Here is a 16,152-nt window from a genome sequence, read left to right on the forward strand (position 1 = left end):
TGTCAACACAGGTGATCCAAACAATGCACACTTTTGTTAGCCCTGTACTATGTGGCAGCCGTTGTGAGAGGTCCTGGTGAATATGGGATGGACCTGTCTTCAAGGAGCCCACATACTCAGTGAGAGAAGCAAAAGCTTACAATTCACAGTCACTCTTGCTGTGGCTGATGACGAAGTGATGAATGAGGACAATACTGAAGGATTCATAGGTGCTGACATTTGAGGTGGATATGAACAATTTCCAGAAATTGACCAAGAGAGCTGAGAAAGAAAAGTGATTCTAAGAAGAAAGAATAGTAAGAAGAAAAGTTCTGGAAACATCATGATGCCCAAATGTGTGGAGCGTATAAGAAAAGCAAGGTGAACAGAGCACAGGTGTGTGTAGTGAGGAGATGTCAGCAGGTAAGAAGGGAAAGTGAGGATGGGGTGAAAATTCCTGTGTCCATTATCCTCCCATGAAGAATTCACTGCGAAATGGATTCACACACACACACAAGCAAGTACACGCAGACACTCAGAAAAGGAGTCTACTGCTTCTTTTCCCCTTTCTCAGTTCCTTGTTGGCTCCAGCATTTTCTCCCAGTGCCCCCAAAATTCCTTAAGCCATCTGTTGCAATCTCCCTGTGAGGTTCTCCTGAAGAACTTGCTCACATCCCTGTCCTTCTCCCACTCCTCTTTCTTCAACCTGCCTCCAGGATGCACCTTTGTTCACGTCTTTTTTTCCAAGTCAAAGAGGAGGAACATCTGTCTGTCAAAGCAGAAGTGCCAGGATGCTCTGGTGTGCCTGCCTGCTTCACACTGACAACCCATCTTGGCCTGCAGGGTGAGAGGAGCTGCCCCCTAAGGAGAGAGAGATCACTTCTCGTCCTGACCAATTCTGTTCCCCTGCTTGACATCCATTTCCTCTGCTCCACTCTTACTTCCTGCCTTGAGTTGTCCTTACCCTTGCTGAAGGTCCTCTTGAGTGGGATCAACTTACAGTTTTTTAAAACATGAAGACAATAATAGCACCCAGTTCTTCAACATCTGCGCTTCTCTTGCCCTCCCCCATGTGACCATCTGCAAGCATGGGGCCTTCTCACACTTACTTCTGTAGTTTAATGTCAGGCAGTAGCTTTTTGAGCTCAGCTCCCATATCTTTCAGAGTTTCGGTCTGTTTTTCCCATTTCTTTGTGGCATCTTCATCCTCAGGGAACCCAAGGTTATGACTTTGTTGCTGCCACAGTCATAATGAAGAAAAATCTTTTCATCTACCTGGCCTTGAACCTCACAGCATCGCTGTCCAGGTGGGGACTTAAACATGATGGTGAAGTTGTAGCAAAGACAGTGAGTGTCTGTGAGAGAATATCTCAGGTGATGTTGTGGTGTGGAGAAGAGGACCCATTAGATACCCTGTCACTGTCTCCATGACAACAATAGCACCCACAATAGGGCTGGGCTGGCAGAGAAAGGAATGCCCTTTCCTGGCACTCCCTGTTCCATCAACACCTGAATTTTTCCTGAGCACAGCCCTCCCTGTGTCTCATGGTGATAAATGACACACGGTGAACTCTGATGCAACCCTGAAGACTTTTCATGGGACATTTGTGAACATATCGTTAATGTTTGTCCTCTAGGAGCTCACCCTCCAGCAGAAAAGACTGGAAACAGACACTGTGTTATAAGAAAAATGACAATGACAGGGACCCCCAGAATGTGCTTCCTGTAGAAGAACCTGGCAACAGCAACGAGGTCCTTGTGTGTCTGTACCTGTTGGGCCCAGTGCCCAGGGAAGGTCTACTGGACATGAAGCCAAGGTGGAAGGGAAGAGAGGACTTCATTACTTAGGGGTGGTAGGGTGGAGAATTCCAAAAGCAAGGTTTCCACACTATTCCAGGGACTTAGGAGAGCAGCCAACTGGAAAGGACACATACAGTGATTGGTGAGACCCAGGACTAGAGTGTCTCAGAGAACCTTGGCCCTGTAACAACATATGCGTCATGTGAGCACCCAAGACTGTCTCTCACACATCTGAAACCCAGAGACTCACACCAAAAATAAAGAAGAAAAGCTTCAACAACCTAGGTCACAGGTAGAAAACCGCAAAACAGTCCACCTCCCTCCCCCCTTGAACCAAGGGACACCCTCCCCCTACAGGTGAGGAACCCCAACAGCACAGATGAGTTTGATTCAGGGAGAGAAGAGATCATTCCTCCAGAAAAGAACAAGACAATGTGCAAAGCTGTTAGTGGTAATGACTTTGCTGTGACAAACAACATTGCAGTGGACAATCACATGTTTTTTGAGGTATTTCCCTTCTGAGGTTGCATACAACATGCAACTGGTGATATCATTCACAAGGACATGGTCATGATTCAGAAACTACTTGGTTTTCCACAACAAAGGAGAAGATGGAAAATGTTCTCTTTGCTGAGATTTCCTGTTCCAGCCATGAGAAGGTCCAGTGCAAGAGTTATATCAGTAGCACCAAGGGAACAAGGCACAATATGATCAGGGAAAGAGTAGAAGAGGATTGTCATCCATGGGCACGGGGACTGTGATGTTGCATCTGCAGGATCAGCAGAACCTGCTGGAGGCTCAGGATCTGCTCTAAGATTTGACTCTCCTAATGGTTGAGAGATGAAGAGCTGGCGATAGAAGAGCTACCGGCCCAGTAGGGAGAGGAAGTGATTGGACTAGACCACAGTCCTTGGGGCTTCTTGGTACCATTTTCAGAAAGGAAACACATGTTTATGCAAGTCACTGAGGAAAAGCTGGGTCAGTTCTCTTGGGGTTCCCTTCCTCATTACTCCCCATCTCATAGCCTGCCTTCACTGAGACCATGTACTTCCCTTCTGTTCCCCTTTACTCTGTGTCCTGCAGCCTGTACCCATCCATCTTCCCTCCTTTTCTGCATCAACAGTGTCAGCCCAGACCTGGCTACAGATGGCTAGGGCTCAGGCCTAGAGTGAGAACTGAATGCATCTTCTCCCTTACTCAGGTCCTAGTTTCCTTTTGAGATATTCTTCAAGAATAGTCACATCCTTACTCTTCTTCCACTTCTCTTTCATTGATCTGAAGCCAGCATGAACCTCTGTCCACTTTATTTTCTCCCTGTCCATGTGGAGGAACATATTTCTGTCAAAGTCTTACTGCCAGGATGCACTGATGCACCTGCCTGCCCCTTGCTGATGAATACATCTTGTCCTGCATGGTGAGAGGAGTTGCCCTTCTTGGAGACGGATCACCCTCTAGTCTTATCCAATCCATTGCCCCCACCTGTCATTCACTTCCTCTGGTCTCTTTTTTCCTGCCCTACTCTGTCTTCCAAGGCTCACCCTTATTGCAGGCCTCTTGGTTGAGGCCAACTTCTACTTTTTTGTAACACAAGCACAATAGCAAACCATCCCTTTAATAGCTGTTCTTCTCTTGTCTTCACCCTCTTGACCATCTCCATGCACTGGGTCATCTCAAACTTACCTCTGGTTATGTAATTCTCCAGATTAATGTCAGGTAGTTGCTTTTTCAGTCCTTTTGCCATGGCTCTCAGAATCTCGGTTGTTCAACCCACCTTCATGACATGCACAATCATCTCCAGGGGCCTCAAGGTTATGGCCTGTTGCTACCACTGTCATAGTGAAGAAACAAACTTTTATGTCCCTGGCCTTGGACTTCACACCAAGGCTGTCCAAATGAGGACTTAGAAATGATGGTGAAGTTGTAGAAAAGAGAATGAATGTCTGTGAGGGTTAATCTCAGGTGAGGGCTAAGGTGGGGCAAAGAGGATTTATTTGCCACCCTCGACTGAACCTCTGGAAACCTTGGTGGCGTAGTGGTTAAGAGGTACAGCTGCTAACCAAAATGTCAGTAGTTCAAATCCACCAGGCACTCCTTGGAAACCCGAGGGGCAGTTCTACTCTCTCCTATAGGGTTGCTAATAGTTGGAATTGATTCGACAGCAAAGGGTTTGGGTTTTCTTGGAACTAATCTCTGTGACATCAAGAGAATCCTGCTTCAGGGCTAGTGGCAGAGAAAGAAGGGCCCCTTCCTGTCACAGCCCCTATATAACCAGCTGTGGAATTCTTCCTTAGTTCTGTCTTCCATGTGACTTTCTTTGAGGTTCTGTGAGAGATGCCACATGGTGAACTCTGATGCACCTCTGGACTCTTAACAGTGCTGATGATAGGAGATTCATGAACATTCAAGACAGTGTCTGTCCTTCTGGCCCTCACAGTCCAGTGTAGAGGAATGGAAGCAGACACTGTGTATTAATGGAAGTCACAACAACAGGGACACCCAGGATGGGATTCATGCACAGTCACTGGGCCTTGATAACAACAGAAGGGTCATGGTGTGTCTGCACCTGCCTAGTTTCCGGGAAGTGTGTTCTTGGGCTGAATCCAATGTGGAGGGGAAAGGGCGAGCTCTTTAACCAAGTGGGATCTGAAGGGAGGAGAACAGCTGTGGGAGGAGGATTCATATAGGAAATTGACAAAACACATGAATAGAGATTCCCAGAGATATTACCTTGGAGTAACATACACCCCCCACAAGTGAACGCACCAAGACTGACACACACACCTGAATTCAAGAGAGACTAACATCAAAGAAAAGAAAGAAAAACTTGACTAATCTAGTTAACATGTTCAAATCCGCACAAGGCGGACCCCACCCCTCCCTGAACCAAACACACCCTCTTCCTGAAGATGAGGGACACCAACAGCACAGATGAAGTGAACTCAGGGAGAGAAGAGGTCATTTCCTCCACAAAAGAACAAGGCAAAGAAAATGTGTAAAGCTGTAGATACTAATGACTTTGGGCAAGTTGCTTAGGTTTTGTAAAAGAGTGGAGAGTTGGGGCAACAATACCAACAAGTTCATTAACAATGACCACAAACATGAACAGAGCACATACTTTATGTGAGCATAAAGGACGGAGTGTCATGGGATGAACGCAGGACTTGATGTCTGAAGACCTAGGATCATGTCCTTTGGGGCATGAGGCAAGTATCTTAATGGCTCAGGACAGGTGTCTTAACCTCACAGTGTCCTGGACTGGGACCTAAGAAACACAGTGGGTCCTCCTTCCCATATTTTTTATTTTGTTTTTGATGAGCTTAACTGAGAAACTTCTAGTGACATGTCTTTGTAAAAGGCATAGTTTAAAACAAACTTTTGACTTTAGTGGTCTATATGGTTGAGAACCACCACTCTTCTGTCAGTTTGTCATGCTGTGGTAGCCTGTGTGTTGCTTTTATGCTGGAAGCTATGCCACCCTTAGTTCAAATAGCAGCTGAGTCACCCATAGTGGAAGACTCTTAACAAGAGGGATTGACACAGTGGCTGCAATGATGGGCTTATGCACAGCAGTGATTGTGAGGATGGCTCAGGACCAGCACTGTTTTGTTCTGTTTTACATAGGGTCAGTATGAGTCGGAATTGACTCAACGGCACCTAACAACAACAACAAAACTCACAGTTGACAGATTTCAGCAGAGCTTCCAGACTAAGACAGAGTGGGAAGAAGGACCTGGAGATCTACTTCTGAAAAAATTGACCAGTGAAATCCTTATGGATAACTGTGGAACATCATCTGATATAATGCTGGAATATGAGCCCTTCAGGTTGGAGGGCACTCAAAATACACTGGGGAAGAGCTGCTTCCTGAAAGTAGTGTTCATCTTAATGACTTGGATGGAGTAAATCTTTTGGAACCTTCATTTGCTGATGTGGCATGACTAAAAATGAGAAGAAACAGATGAAAATATCCATTAATAATTGGAATGTGGAATGTAGGAAGTTATGAATCAAGGAAAATTGGAAGTTGTCAAAAATGAAATGGAATGCTTGAATATCAATATCCTAGGCATTAATGAGCTGAAATGGACTGGTATTGGCCATTTTGAATCAGATAATCATATGGGCATGTAGGGAATGACAAATTGAAGAGGTACAGTGTCCCATTCATTATCAAAAAGAGCATTTCAGGAACTGTGCTGAAAAACAACACTGTCAGATAAAGGATAATATCAATATGCCTACAAAGAAGACCAGTTAATACAAGTATGATTCAAATTTACATACCAACCACTAGGACTAAAGATGAAGAAACAGAAGGTTTTACCAACTTCTGCAGTCTGAAATTGATCAAACGTGCAATCAAGATGCATTGATAACTATTGATTAATGGACTGTGAAAGCTGGAACAAAGAAGAAGGATTGTAGCTGGAATATATGGCCGTGGTGATAGAAATGATTCCAGAATTCACATGATAAAATGTGCGAGATCAACGATGTATTCATTGGAAAAACCTTTCTTTAAGAACATAAACAGCGAGCACATACATGCATCTCTCTGGATAGAATACAAAGGCATAAAATTGACTACATCAGTGGAAAGAGATGATGGAGAAGCTCAAGATCATCAGTCAGAGCAAGGCCAGGGACTAGGTGCAGAAAGACCATCAATTACTCATACGCAAATTCAGGTTGAAGCTGAAGAAAATTAAAACAAGTCCATTAGACCCAAAGTATGTCCTTGAGTATATCCCACCTGAGTTTAGCGATCATCTCAAGATTGGATTTGTGGCGTTGAACACTAATGACTGAAGACCAGAAGAGTTGTGGGATGACGTCCAGGACATCATACATGAAGAAAGGAAAAGGTCATTGAAAAGACAGGAAAGAAAGAAAAGACCAAAATGGATGTCAGAAGATACTCTAAAACTTACCCCAGAACTTACAGTAGCTAAAGTGAGCAGAAGAAATGATGAAGTAAAAGACCTGAAGAGAGGATTTCAAAGAGTGTCTTGAGAATGCAAATAAAGTATTATAATGAAATGTCCAAAGATCTGGAGTTAGAAATCCCAAAAGGAAGAACATGCTTGGCATTTCTGAAGTGAATAGAACTGAAGAAAAAAATTCAAGCCTTGAGTTGCAATACTGAAGGAGTCTATGAGCAAAAAATCGAAAGATGCAGGAAGCATCAAAAGAAGATGGAAGGAATACACAGAATCACTGTACCAAAGGAATTGGTCAACATTCAACCATTTCAGGAGGTAGTGTTTGATCAAGAACTGATGGTACTGAAAGAAGTCCAAGCTGTACTGAAGGCATTGGCAAAAAAAAAAAAAAAAGGCTCCAGGAATTGATGGAATACCAATTGAGATCTTTTAACAAACACATGCAACTCTGGAAGCACTGATTCCTCTATGCCAAGACATTTTGGGAGACAGCGACCTGGCCAACTGACTGGAAGAGATTCATATATGTGCCCATTCCAGAGAGAGGTGATTCAACAGAATGCAGAAATTATCGAACAATGTCATTAATATCACACACAAGTAAAAAATTCTAAAGCAGTTGCAGCTATACATTGACAAAGAACTGCCAGAAATTCAAGCCGAATTCAGAAGAGGATGTGGAAGGAGGGATACCATTGCTGACATGAGAGGGATCTTGGCTAAAAGCAGAGAATACCAGAAAGATGTTTATCTGTGTTTTATTGACTATGCAAAGGCAGTAGACTGTGTGGATCATAAAAAATTATGGATAACATGGTGTCTTAATCATCTAGTGCTGCTGTAACAGAAATACCACAGGTGGATGGCTTGAACAAAGAGATGTCTGTTCTCTCACAGTCCAGTAGGCTAGAAGTCCATCCAAATTCAGGGCACAGGCTCTAGGGAAAGGCTTTCTCTCTCTGTCAGCTCAGGAGGAAGGTCCTTGTCATCAGTCTTCTCTTGGTCTGGGAGCATCTCAGTGCAGGAATCTCAGGTCCAAAGGACGCACTCTGCTCCTGACACTGCTTTCTTGGTGGTATGAGGTCCCCCATGTCTCTCTGCTTGCCTTTCTCTTTTATATTTCAAAAGATTTTGGTTTAAGACACTACCTAATCTTGTAGACCTCATCAGTATAACTGCTGATAATCTATCTTGTTACATCATAGTGATAGCATTTACAACATATAGGAAAATCACATAAAATGGTGGACAATCACATAAAATGATGGACACTCACAGAGTGCTGAGAATCATGGCCCCGCTGAAGTGACAGATATTTTGGGGGACACAATTCAATCCATGACACATGGTGAAGATTGGGAATTCCAGAACATTTAATTGTGCTCCTGCAGGACCTGTACATAGATCAAAAGGCAGTCGTTTCAACAGAATAAGAGAATACTGCTTGGTTTAAAATCAGGAAAGGTGTACGTCAGGGTTGTATCCTTTCACCATACTTATTCAATCTGTACGCTTAGCTGATAATCGAGAAACTGGACTACATGAAGAAGAATGCCTCATCAGGACTGGAGGAAGACTCAACGACCTGTGTTATGCAGATGACACAACCTTGCTTGCTGAAAGTGAAGGGGACTTGAAGCACTTACTGTTGAGTATCAAAGACTACAGCCTTTGTTATGGATTACACTTAAACATAGAGAGAACAAAATCCTCACAATTGAACCAGTAAGCAATATCATGATAATCGGAGAAAAGATTGAAGTTGTCAAGGATATCATTATGCCAGTCGACCTAGATGTCCCCTGAAACAATGGTCCCCAGACCCCTGCCCCTGCTACTCTGGTCTGCGAAGTGTTTTGTTGTATTTAGGAAACTTCTTAGCTTTTGGTTTAGTCCAGTTGTGCTGTGTGTTGTCTTTCCCTTCAACCAAAATAGTTTTTGTTTACTATCTAATTAGCGAATACCCTGTCCCTCCCTCCCCACCCTCCTAACCATCAAAGAATATTTTCTCCTGTGTTTAAACTTTTTCTTGAGTTCTTATAATAGTGGTCTCATACAATATTTATCCTTTGGCAACTGACTAATTTCACTCAGCATAATGCCTATTAGATTCCTCCATGTTATGAGATGTTTCACGGATTCATTGTTGTTCTTCATTGTTGCATAGCATTCCATTATGTCAATATACCATAATTTGTTTATCCATTCATCCATTAATGGGCCCTTTGGTTGCTTCCATCTCTTTGCTATTGTAAACAGTGCTGCAGTAAACATGGGTGTGCATATATCTGTTTGTGTGAGGGCTCTTACTGCTCTAGGTTATATTCTAAGGTGCAGGATTGCTGGATCATATGGTAGTTCAATTTTAGCTTTTAAAAGAAGTGCCAAACTGATTTCCAGCAGAACCACTGGTAGTCTTTTCCCCACATTGTGGAGGAAGAAGGAAGTACTAACAATTGTCTAGTAAGACTTAAGACGAAATTTACAAGTAATTCAATTTTTCAGAAAAGAGAGATATTTATTTAAATATTGTTTAATCAGTTAGTAAAGGAATTAAATGATGGATAAAATTTTGATCTTTTTTACAGAAGGGAGATTCTTTCTCAGGACATGGAAACAATCTCTGAGATGATAAGCTTGCACAGGGTACTTTAACTGGTGTTGCCCATCCCAAGGATACAGAGGGGATTCTGAGAACTCCATTTTCCACAACCAGAGTGAAGATGGAAAATGTTCTCTTGGTTGGGATTTCTTATTCACAGAGTTAGAAAGTCCAGTGCATTCTTTCAGTAGCGCCAAGAGAAAAAGGCACAATAAGACTGGGAAAAGGGCATGGTGGGATAGTCACCGATGGAATGTTACATCTTCAGGATCATCAGGACGTGCTGTAGCTCTGGATCTGCCCTAAGGTCTGACCCTCCTAATGGTTGAGAGATGAAGAGCAGGTGATGCAGAAGCTGCCAGGCCAGTAGGGAGAGTGGTCGAACTAGACCACAGATCACAGGGCTTCTTAGCAGCATCCTCTTCCTTTAGAAGGGAAACACATGTTTGTGTAAGTGGCTGAGGAGATTCTGGGTCAGTTCTCTGTGGCTACTCCTCCCTGATCTCTCCCCATCTCAGAGCCTACCCCATTAAGGGCCATGTGCTTCCCTTCTGTCCCCCCTTGCCTTGTGTCTTGCACCCTCTATCAGGCTCCTGCCTCTTTTTCTGCATCAACAGAATCAGCCAGGCCTAGCTACAGGTGGTTAGCGCTCAGGACTGGAGCAAAGGGTGAATCCATCTGCTCCCTTACTCAGGTCCTGGTCTCTCCTTCCACGGCAGGGCCTGCAGGACCAGGAGGAAGCCCTGTACTAAAAGAGGGGCCTGCATCCTGGGTCCTCCAACCTGGGTAGATTGGCAGGCAAATAACTTTCTTTCCCCTTCTCTCTCAGCCTCTCTTTGCCCTGGTGGCAGCACACAGATATGAATGTGAATGTTCCTGCCTCCACCCCATCCATTCCTGGTGTAGCTCTGCCCCACCATTCTCCTGAGTCCACTCTATTCACATGGGTAGGCACTCAGCTGGCTCAAAATCTGGAGTCTGGCATAAGACCAGCTGCCATATGCTTTGCACCAAGGCTGAGGCAGGATTCCCTCCTTCAGAACCTAGTTCTGAACCAGGTTCTGCCTTGATTGCTGCTACCAACCCACAACATTCTCTGTGAGAATACAAAATTGAGTTGAGTCTATTGGATTGGGCTTGCCAAGCCCTTTCCAGTCAGTCCCCTTTTTCTTGGGTAATTCCAGGCACTTCTTTTGTTGATTGATGGATACCATCCACTCATTCTTGATTCCATCATGTAGAGGAAACAGGTTGTGGCCTCACTGAACTTTCAGTACTGCCCATGCCTTGTGTTCCTGCTGTCTCCACAACTCCCAGCAGGTGGGCTGCTCCTAAACAGAGACCCTGGTCTGCATCAAGCCTGACTTTGCTAAGCTGCGTTAGTAGCAACAGCTCCCAGGCCTAGGTCTGGGCCTTTCCCATTCCACTGACCTTTGGCAGTAATGATTCATCAAAACTCAGGGCTGAGTAAGCCCATGTCTTTGCTATCAAGTGGTAAGAGGTGGTATTTACCATGTGTCATATGTATGCTGAGAAGGTTCAGTGGCTGGCAGAGGGATAGCATTCTAGCATCCACCTACCCCGAGTATTCACACCAGGCTCCCTGCCCCGTGCCACCCTCTCAGTTCTGCCCGCAGAACCCATCAAGCTAAAGGACTCAGCCTTCATTTGCAAGCAGGATTGAGCAGCCGACGGTCACGAGGAGGATCCCAGGGCTTGGCGTGATGGCTACGTTGGGTTGGGTTGTGGCTGAGGCCATGGTGACTTGTGCTGAAATGGAAACAGAGGAGTGAAAGCCCTTGGCCAGACACACATTTTTTAACCCTCCTCTATGTGGCAGCCGCTGTGACAGGTCCTGTCATTGAAGATCGTTATGAGATGGGCCTGTCCTCACAGAGCTGACACTTAGTGATGGAGGCAAAAGCTTACAATACAAGCAAGTACTCTGGCTGAGCCCAAAGAGGAGGTGATGAACAAAGATGCCGTGAAGGCTTAGCAGGAGCTGAAATATGAAGTGGTTGTGAAGGGGTCCAGAAATACACCCACTGGAATAAAAAGCGACTCTATTTTTTTTTCTAAGAAGAGGGAACAAAAAGAAGAAAAGATCTGGAAACAATGATGTCCCCATGTTTGAGGCCAGCAAGAGATCCACAGTGAAGGGACCACAGGTGTCTGCAGGGACGAACAGATATCACGAGGTGAGAAGGGAAAGGGAGGATGGGGTGAAAATCCCTATGTCCATTATTCTCCCAAGAAGAACTCATTGAGGACTGGATCTGTTTCTCAAAGACACACACACAAACACAGAAAAGGAAGCTACCATTTCCTTCTCTACTTCTTACTTACCTTTTGGCTCTAACATATCTTCCCAGTGCCCCAAAAACTTCTCAAGCCATCTCTGGCAGTCTCCTTTTGAGGTATTCTCGAAAAACTTGTTCAAATCCCTGATCTTCTCCCATATCTCTCTCATTATTCTGGATCCTGGATGCCCCTCTGTCCAATTCTTGTTCACGGGGTCGAAGACGAGGAATACATATCCGTCAAAGCCAAACTTCCAGAATGCTGTGGTATTTCCATCTCCTTCACGGTAACAACACATCTGGGCCTGCAGGGTGAGAGGAGCTGCCCCCCCCCGCCATGGACAGAGATCACCTTCTAGTCCTAACCAATCCTTTGCCTACATCCACCTCCTTTGTTTCCCTTTTATGTCCTGGCCCTGCTCTGTCCTCCAAGTCCTGCCCGTGCTGAGTGACCTCTTGTTTGGACCAACTTTCAATGTCTTTTTTTTGCACAAATTCAATAATGGCCACACACTCCTTCTACACCTGTTCTTCTGCCTTCACCCAGCTGACCCCTCCAAGCAGAGGGCATTCTCAGACTTACCCCTGATCTTCTCCCGGTTAATGTTGGGCAGAAACTGTTTGAGGTTATCTGCCACATCTGTCAGAGTTTCCATCTGATCCTTCCACTCCTCTGTCCTGCTTATTTTCAATCCCAGGTGACCCACGACTGTGACATTTTTGCTGTTATAGTGAAGAAAAGTCCTTCCATCCACCTGGCCTTGAATCTTATATGATCGCTGTCCAGATGAGAAGTTGTAGCAAAGAAAGTGTGCATCTACGAGAGAAAATCTCAGATGAGGGTTGGGACGGGGCGAAGAGGACCCATTAGACAGCCTCCCCCAATCTACATGGCATCAAGAGCATCCCTGTGCAGGGCTTGGCTGGCAGAGAAAGGAGTTCCCCTTCTTGGCACTTACCCTGCACCACAAACTCCTTAATACTTCCTCAGCCCCGTTGTCCCTGTGACTCATTGAGGTTCTGTGAGAAATGCTACTGGGTAAACCCTGATGCCACCCTCTTAGGTGGTGATGGCAGATTTGTGAAAACAAAAGACAATGTCTGTCTTCCAGGAGCTGACACTTCCACAGAACAGAATGGAAACAGGCACTATAAGAAATATGACAATGACAGGGGTCCCCAGGATGGGCTTCAAGCAGAAGAGCCTGGCTGTTGGCAGCACAGGGGCCCCAGGTGTCTGCACTTGCTGGGCCCAGTGCCTGGGGAGTGTCACTGGGGCTGAAGCCAAGGTGGAGGGGAAGAGTGGACCCCATAGATGTCACTGAATGTAATGGCAATAGTAGTGACATAAAAAACTCGCAAAATTAAGATGACTCCTTTAAATTACAAGTCATAACACTGCCTAGCTGTATTTACAGTCTATGTTTTCATGTTTAATGGAGCCAAAGGAAACAATTTCTCAGTTCTAGATATCAGGTCTGGAAGCCGAGGGGTCTCCTGGAGAAGGGAAGTCTTTCTCTCCCCATTCCACTCCTGTTCCGCTCCATGTCTCCAAGATTGAAGGTGTTAACCCCATCCTCACCTCCACACCATGCCCTCTGGGGCAGCTCCTTTTCTGGGAAGGTTGCCAAAGTCATTTTAGCATCTTAACAGTGATGGAACTGGGCGGGGGGGGGGGGTGGGGAGGATCTTTGAAAGCAGGGAAGGTGTGGGAGGCGGGTAGTTGGGGGCCCTCCTTGTAGAAATCTTCTCCAGGGTCTAGACTTTGCAAGCCCTTGTCTCTTAAGTTCAAAGCATGCTCACCATGGCCAAGCTTTGGGCTTCTCTGGGCCCGGGAAGAAGCAGGCAGTTCTGCTCCTCCCTCCTTGGGCGGGGGCCAGGCCAGGGCGAGAGGAGGTGAGGCTGAGCAAGAAGAGGGCTTACGTCACCCAAGAAACCTCAATGAATGACTGCAGCTCCAGGCCAGGCGGCCGCGGCCGCGCAGCGCTCCGCCCTGGCCCCAGCCAGGGCCCTTGTTTTTCTCTGCGCCCCAAAATATTTTCCCGCCCCTTGCCTCTTGTCCTCTGCAGGGGTTGCTCCGAGAAGCCTGGGTGCCCACTCCGGCAAGCTAAACAGGCCGCTTCTTTTCCACTCCAACTTCAGGTTCCAACTTCGGAGCGCTTTGGCAGTCACTTCTTCCAGGTCTGCAAGTAGGCCCTGGGTCCGAAGCTCGCATTCCCCTGCAGTCAGCGCCCTTGTCGCCCCGGGACGCAAGGGGCAGTGCCATCCCCACTGACGGTATCACCTGATGCGTCCGCTTCGTCGTCCTGCTCTAGTGACGCCCCTGGGCAACATTTCCGCGAAGCCCATGGCTCCCTCCATCCGCCCCCCTCCCTTCCATCTCCCCGTAGTGCTTTTCACCCACGTCCCCTCTTTTTTCGTCCCTGCTCCTTACCCAGGAGGCGAGAAACAGCCCCTCGGGAAACTGTCGCCTCGGGACGAGCCAGCCGAGAGGACCCGTGGCAGCAGCGGCCAGAAAGAACCCCGCCTTCCCCGCTCTGCACCACGGAGTGACCGGTCGGCGCCGTCCAGATCCAGCCCGGCAGCCGCAGCAGAAGCAGGAGGCCGGGAGCGAACTGGGTGCCCAGAGCCAGAGCCATGAGGTCCTAACCCCTGAGCCGCTAGCAAGCTTTTGGGAAAGAGCCCTTTAGGGTGTATCACGTGGCCAAGACTCAGAAGCCTGGAGACTTCCGCTTTGATTGGTCCTTGGGTTTTCTGTTCATCTCAGCCAGTTCCTCCCCTTTCCTGTGCCATCCAAGGTTTGAAAGCAGCACACCGTTCTATTTTCCTTCCCATTCTTCCCGACCGCTTTCTTCTTCCCGGTCTCCACTCCTTTTCAGACTCTCCTTCCTCACACGATTTAAGATATTCAGGCTCCACAGTACACTCTGATCTTGAATCAAGCTGGCTGAGGACAGCAGTTAACTGTCCTCTCGTCACTGATACGTTTTCTAATAGCTTCTATCCCAGTGGAGGGCAAGATCTTCAGGAAACCAGAGTAAGTCCTTGGTAGGAAAAACGTGGGGCCCTCAGGCAGGAATTTCTCTTGCTAAGTTTTGTCCTGTGATCGCGTCCAGATACCATGGTGTAGAGCACCCTGGTGGTTTCTGATGATTTTCACCTTCTAGTTGAGGTTTAAAAAAACATCCATCTGGTATTCTCTGCTTTCAGCCAGGATCCATCTGACATCAGCAATGATATCTCTGGTTCCACGTCCTCTTCAGAAACCAGCCTGAATTTCTGGCAGTTCCCTGTTGATATACTGCTGCAGCTGTTTTTGAATGATCTTCAGCAGAATTTTGCTTGTGTGTGATATTAATGATATTGTTCTATAATTTCCACATTCGGTTGGATCACCTTTCTTGGAAATAGGCATGAATATGGATCTCTTCCAATCATTTGGCCAGGAAGCTGTCTTCCATATTTCTTGGCATAGACAAGTGAGTACCTCCAGCGCTGCATGTGTTTGTTGAAACATCTCAATTGATACTCCATCAATTCTTGGAGCCTTGTTTTTTTCCCAATGTCTTCAGAGCAGCTTGGACTTCTTCCTTCAGTACCATCGGCTCCTGATCATATGCCACCTCTTGAAATGGTTGAATATCAACTAATTCTTTTTGGCATAATGACTGTGTGTATTCCTTCCATCTTCTTTTGATGCTTCCTGCATCATTTAATATATTCCTCATGGAACCCTTCACTATTGCAACTCAAGGCTTGAATTTTTTCTCCAGTTCTTTCAGCTTGAGAAACGCTGAGCCTGTTCTTCCCTTTTGGTTTTCCATTTCCAGCTCTTTGCACATGTCATTATAATACTTTATCTTGTCTTCTCGAGAGGCCCTTTGAAATCTTCTGTTCCGTTCTTTTACTTCATGAATTCTTCCTTTTGCTTTAGCTGCTCGATGCTCAAGAGCAAGTTTCAGAGTCTCCTCTGACATGCACCTTGGTCTTTTCTTTCTTTCCTGTCTTTTCAGTGACTTCTTGCTTTCTTCATGGTTGATGTCCTTGATGTCATTCCACAACTCGTCTGGTCTTCGGTTACTAGTGTTCAATGCATCAAATCTATTCTTCAGACAGTCTCTAAATTCAGGTGGGGTATACTCAAGGTCATATTTTGGCTCTCGTGGACTTGCTCTGATTTTCTTCAGTTTCAGCTTGAACTTGCATATCAGCAATTGGTGGTCTGTTCCACAGTCGGCCCCTGGCCTTGTTCCGACTGATGATATTGAGCTTTTCCATCGTCTCTTTCCACAGATGTAGTCCATTGGATTTCTGTGTGTTCCATCTGGTGAGGTCCATGTGTATAGTCGCCGTTTATGTTGGTGTTTACCTGTGTTTACCTGTGTTTTATTGATGTTTACCTGTTTACCTGTGTTTCATTGTTTTATGTTGGTGTTTACCTGTGTTTTTTTGATGTTTACCTGTGTTTTATTGATTATGCAAAGGTATTTGACTGTGTGGATCATAACAAACTATGGGTAACACTGCG

General features: G+C 45.8%; 2 protein-coding genes across 3 annotated transcripts; both read right to left on the reverse strand.

The window, feature by feature from the left end:
* Positions 1-248: 248 nt before the first annotated feature.
* Positions 249-3,520, reverse strand: LOC104845422 (UL16-binding protein 1). Its single transcript, XM_064294922.1, is given in 5 exon segments — positions 249-840; positions 944-959; positions 1,089-1,176; positions 1,179-1,334; positions 3,460-3,520. Coding segments are annotated over 5 exon segments (612 nt in total). The 3' UTR covers positions 249-549.
* Positions 3,521-7,352: 3,832 nt separating this feature from the next.
* Positions 7,353-14,549, reverse strand: LOC100655023 (UL16-binding protein 1-like). 2 transcript variants are annotated; one of them, XM_010602827.3, is made up of 5 exons: positions 14,059-14,549; positions 12,208-12,441; positions 11,671-11,946; positions 10,987-11,094; positions 7,353-9,749 (listed from the first exon to the last, which is right to left on the reverse strand). In XM_010602827.3, exons 1-5 carry the CDS (start codon positions 14,261-14,263, stop codon positions 9,733-9,735), a joined length of 840 nt encoding a protein of 279 aa, XP_010601129.1. In that variant the 5' UTR covers positions 14,264-14,549; the 3' UTR covers positions 7,353-9,732. The 2 variants fall into 2 exon arrangements, with proteins under 2 accessions (XP_010601129.1, XP_010584580.1); XM_010586278.3 differs by having other exon boundaries at positions 7,356-11,094; positions 14,059-14,548.
* Positions 14,550-16,152: the final 1,603 nt, after the last annotated feature.

This window comes from Loxodonta africana, chromosome 1 (assembly GCF_030014295.1).
Source record: "Loxodonta africana isolate mLoxAfr1 chromosome 1, mLoxAfr1.hap2, whole genome shotgun sequence".
Lineage (NCBI taxonomy): Eukaryota > Metazoa > Chordata > Mammalia > Proboscidea > Elephantidae > Loxodonta > Loxodonta africana.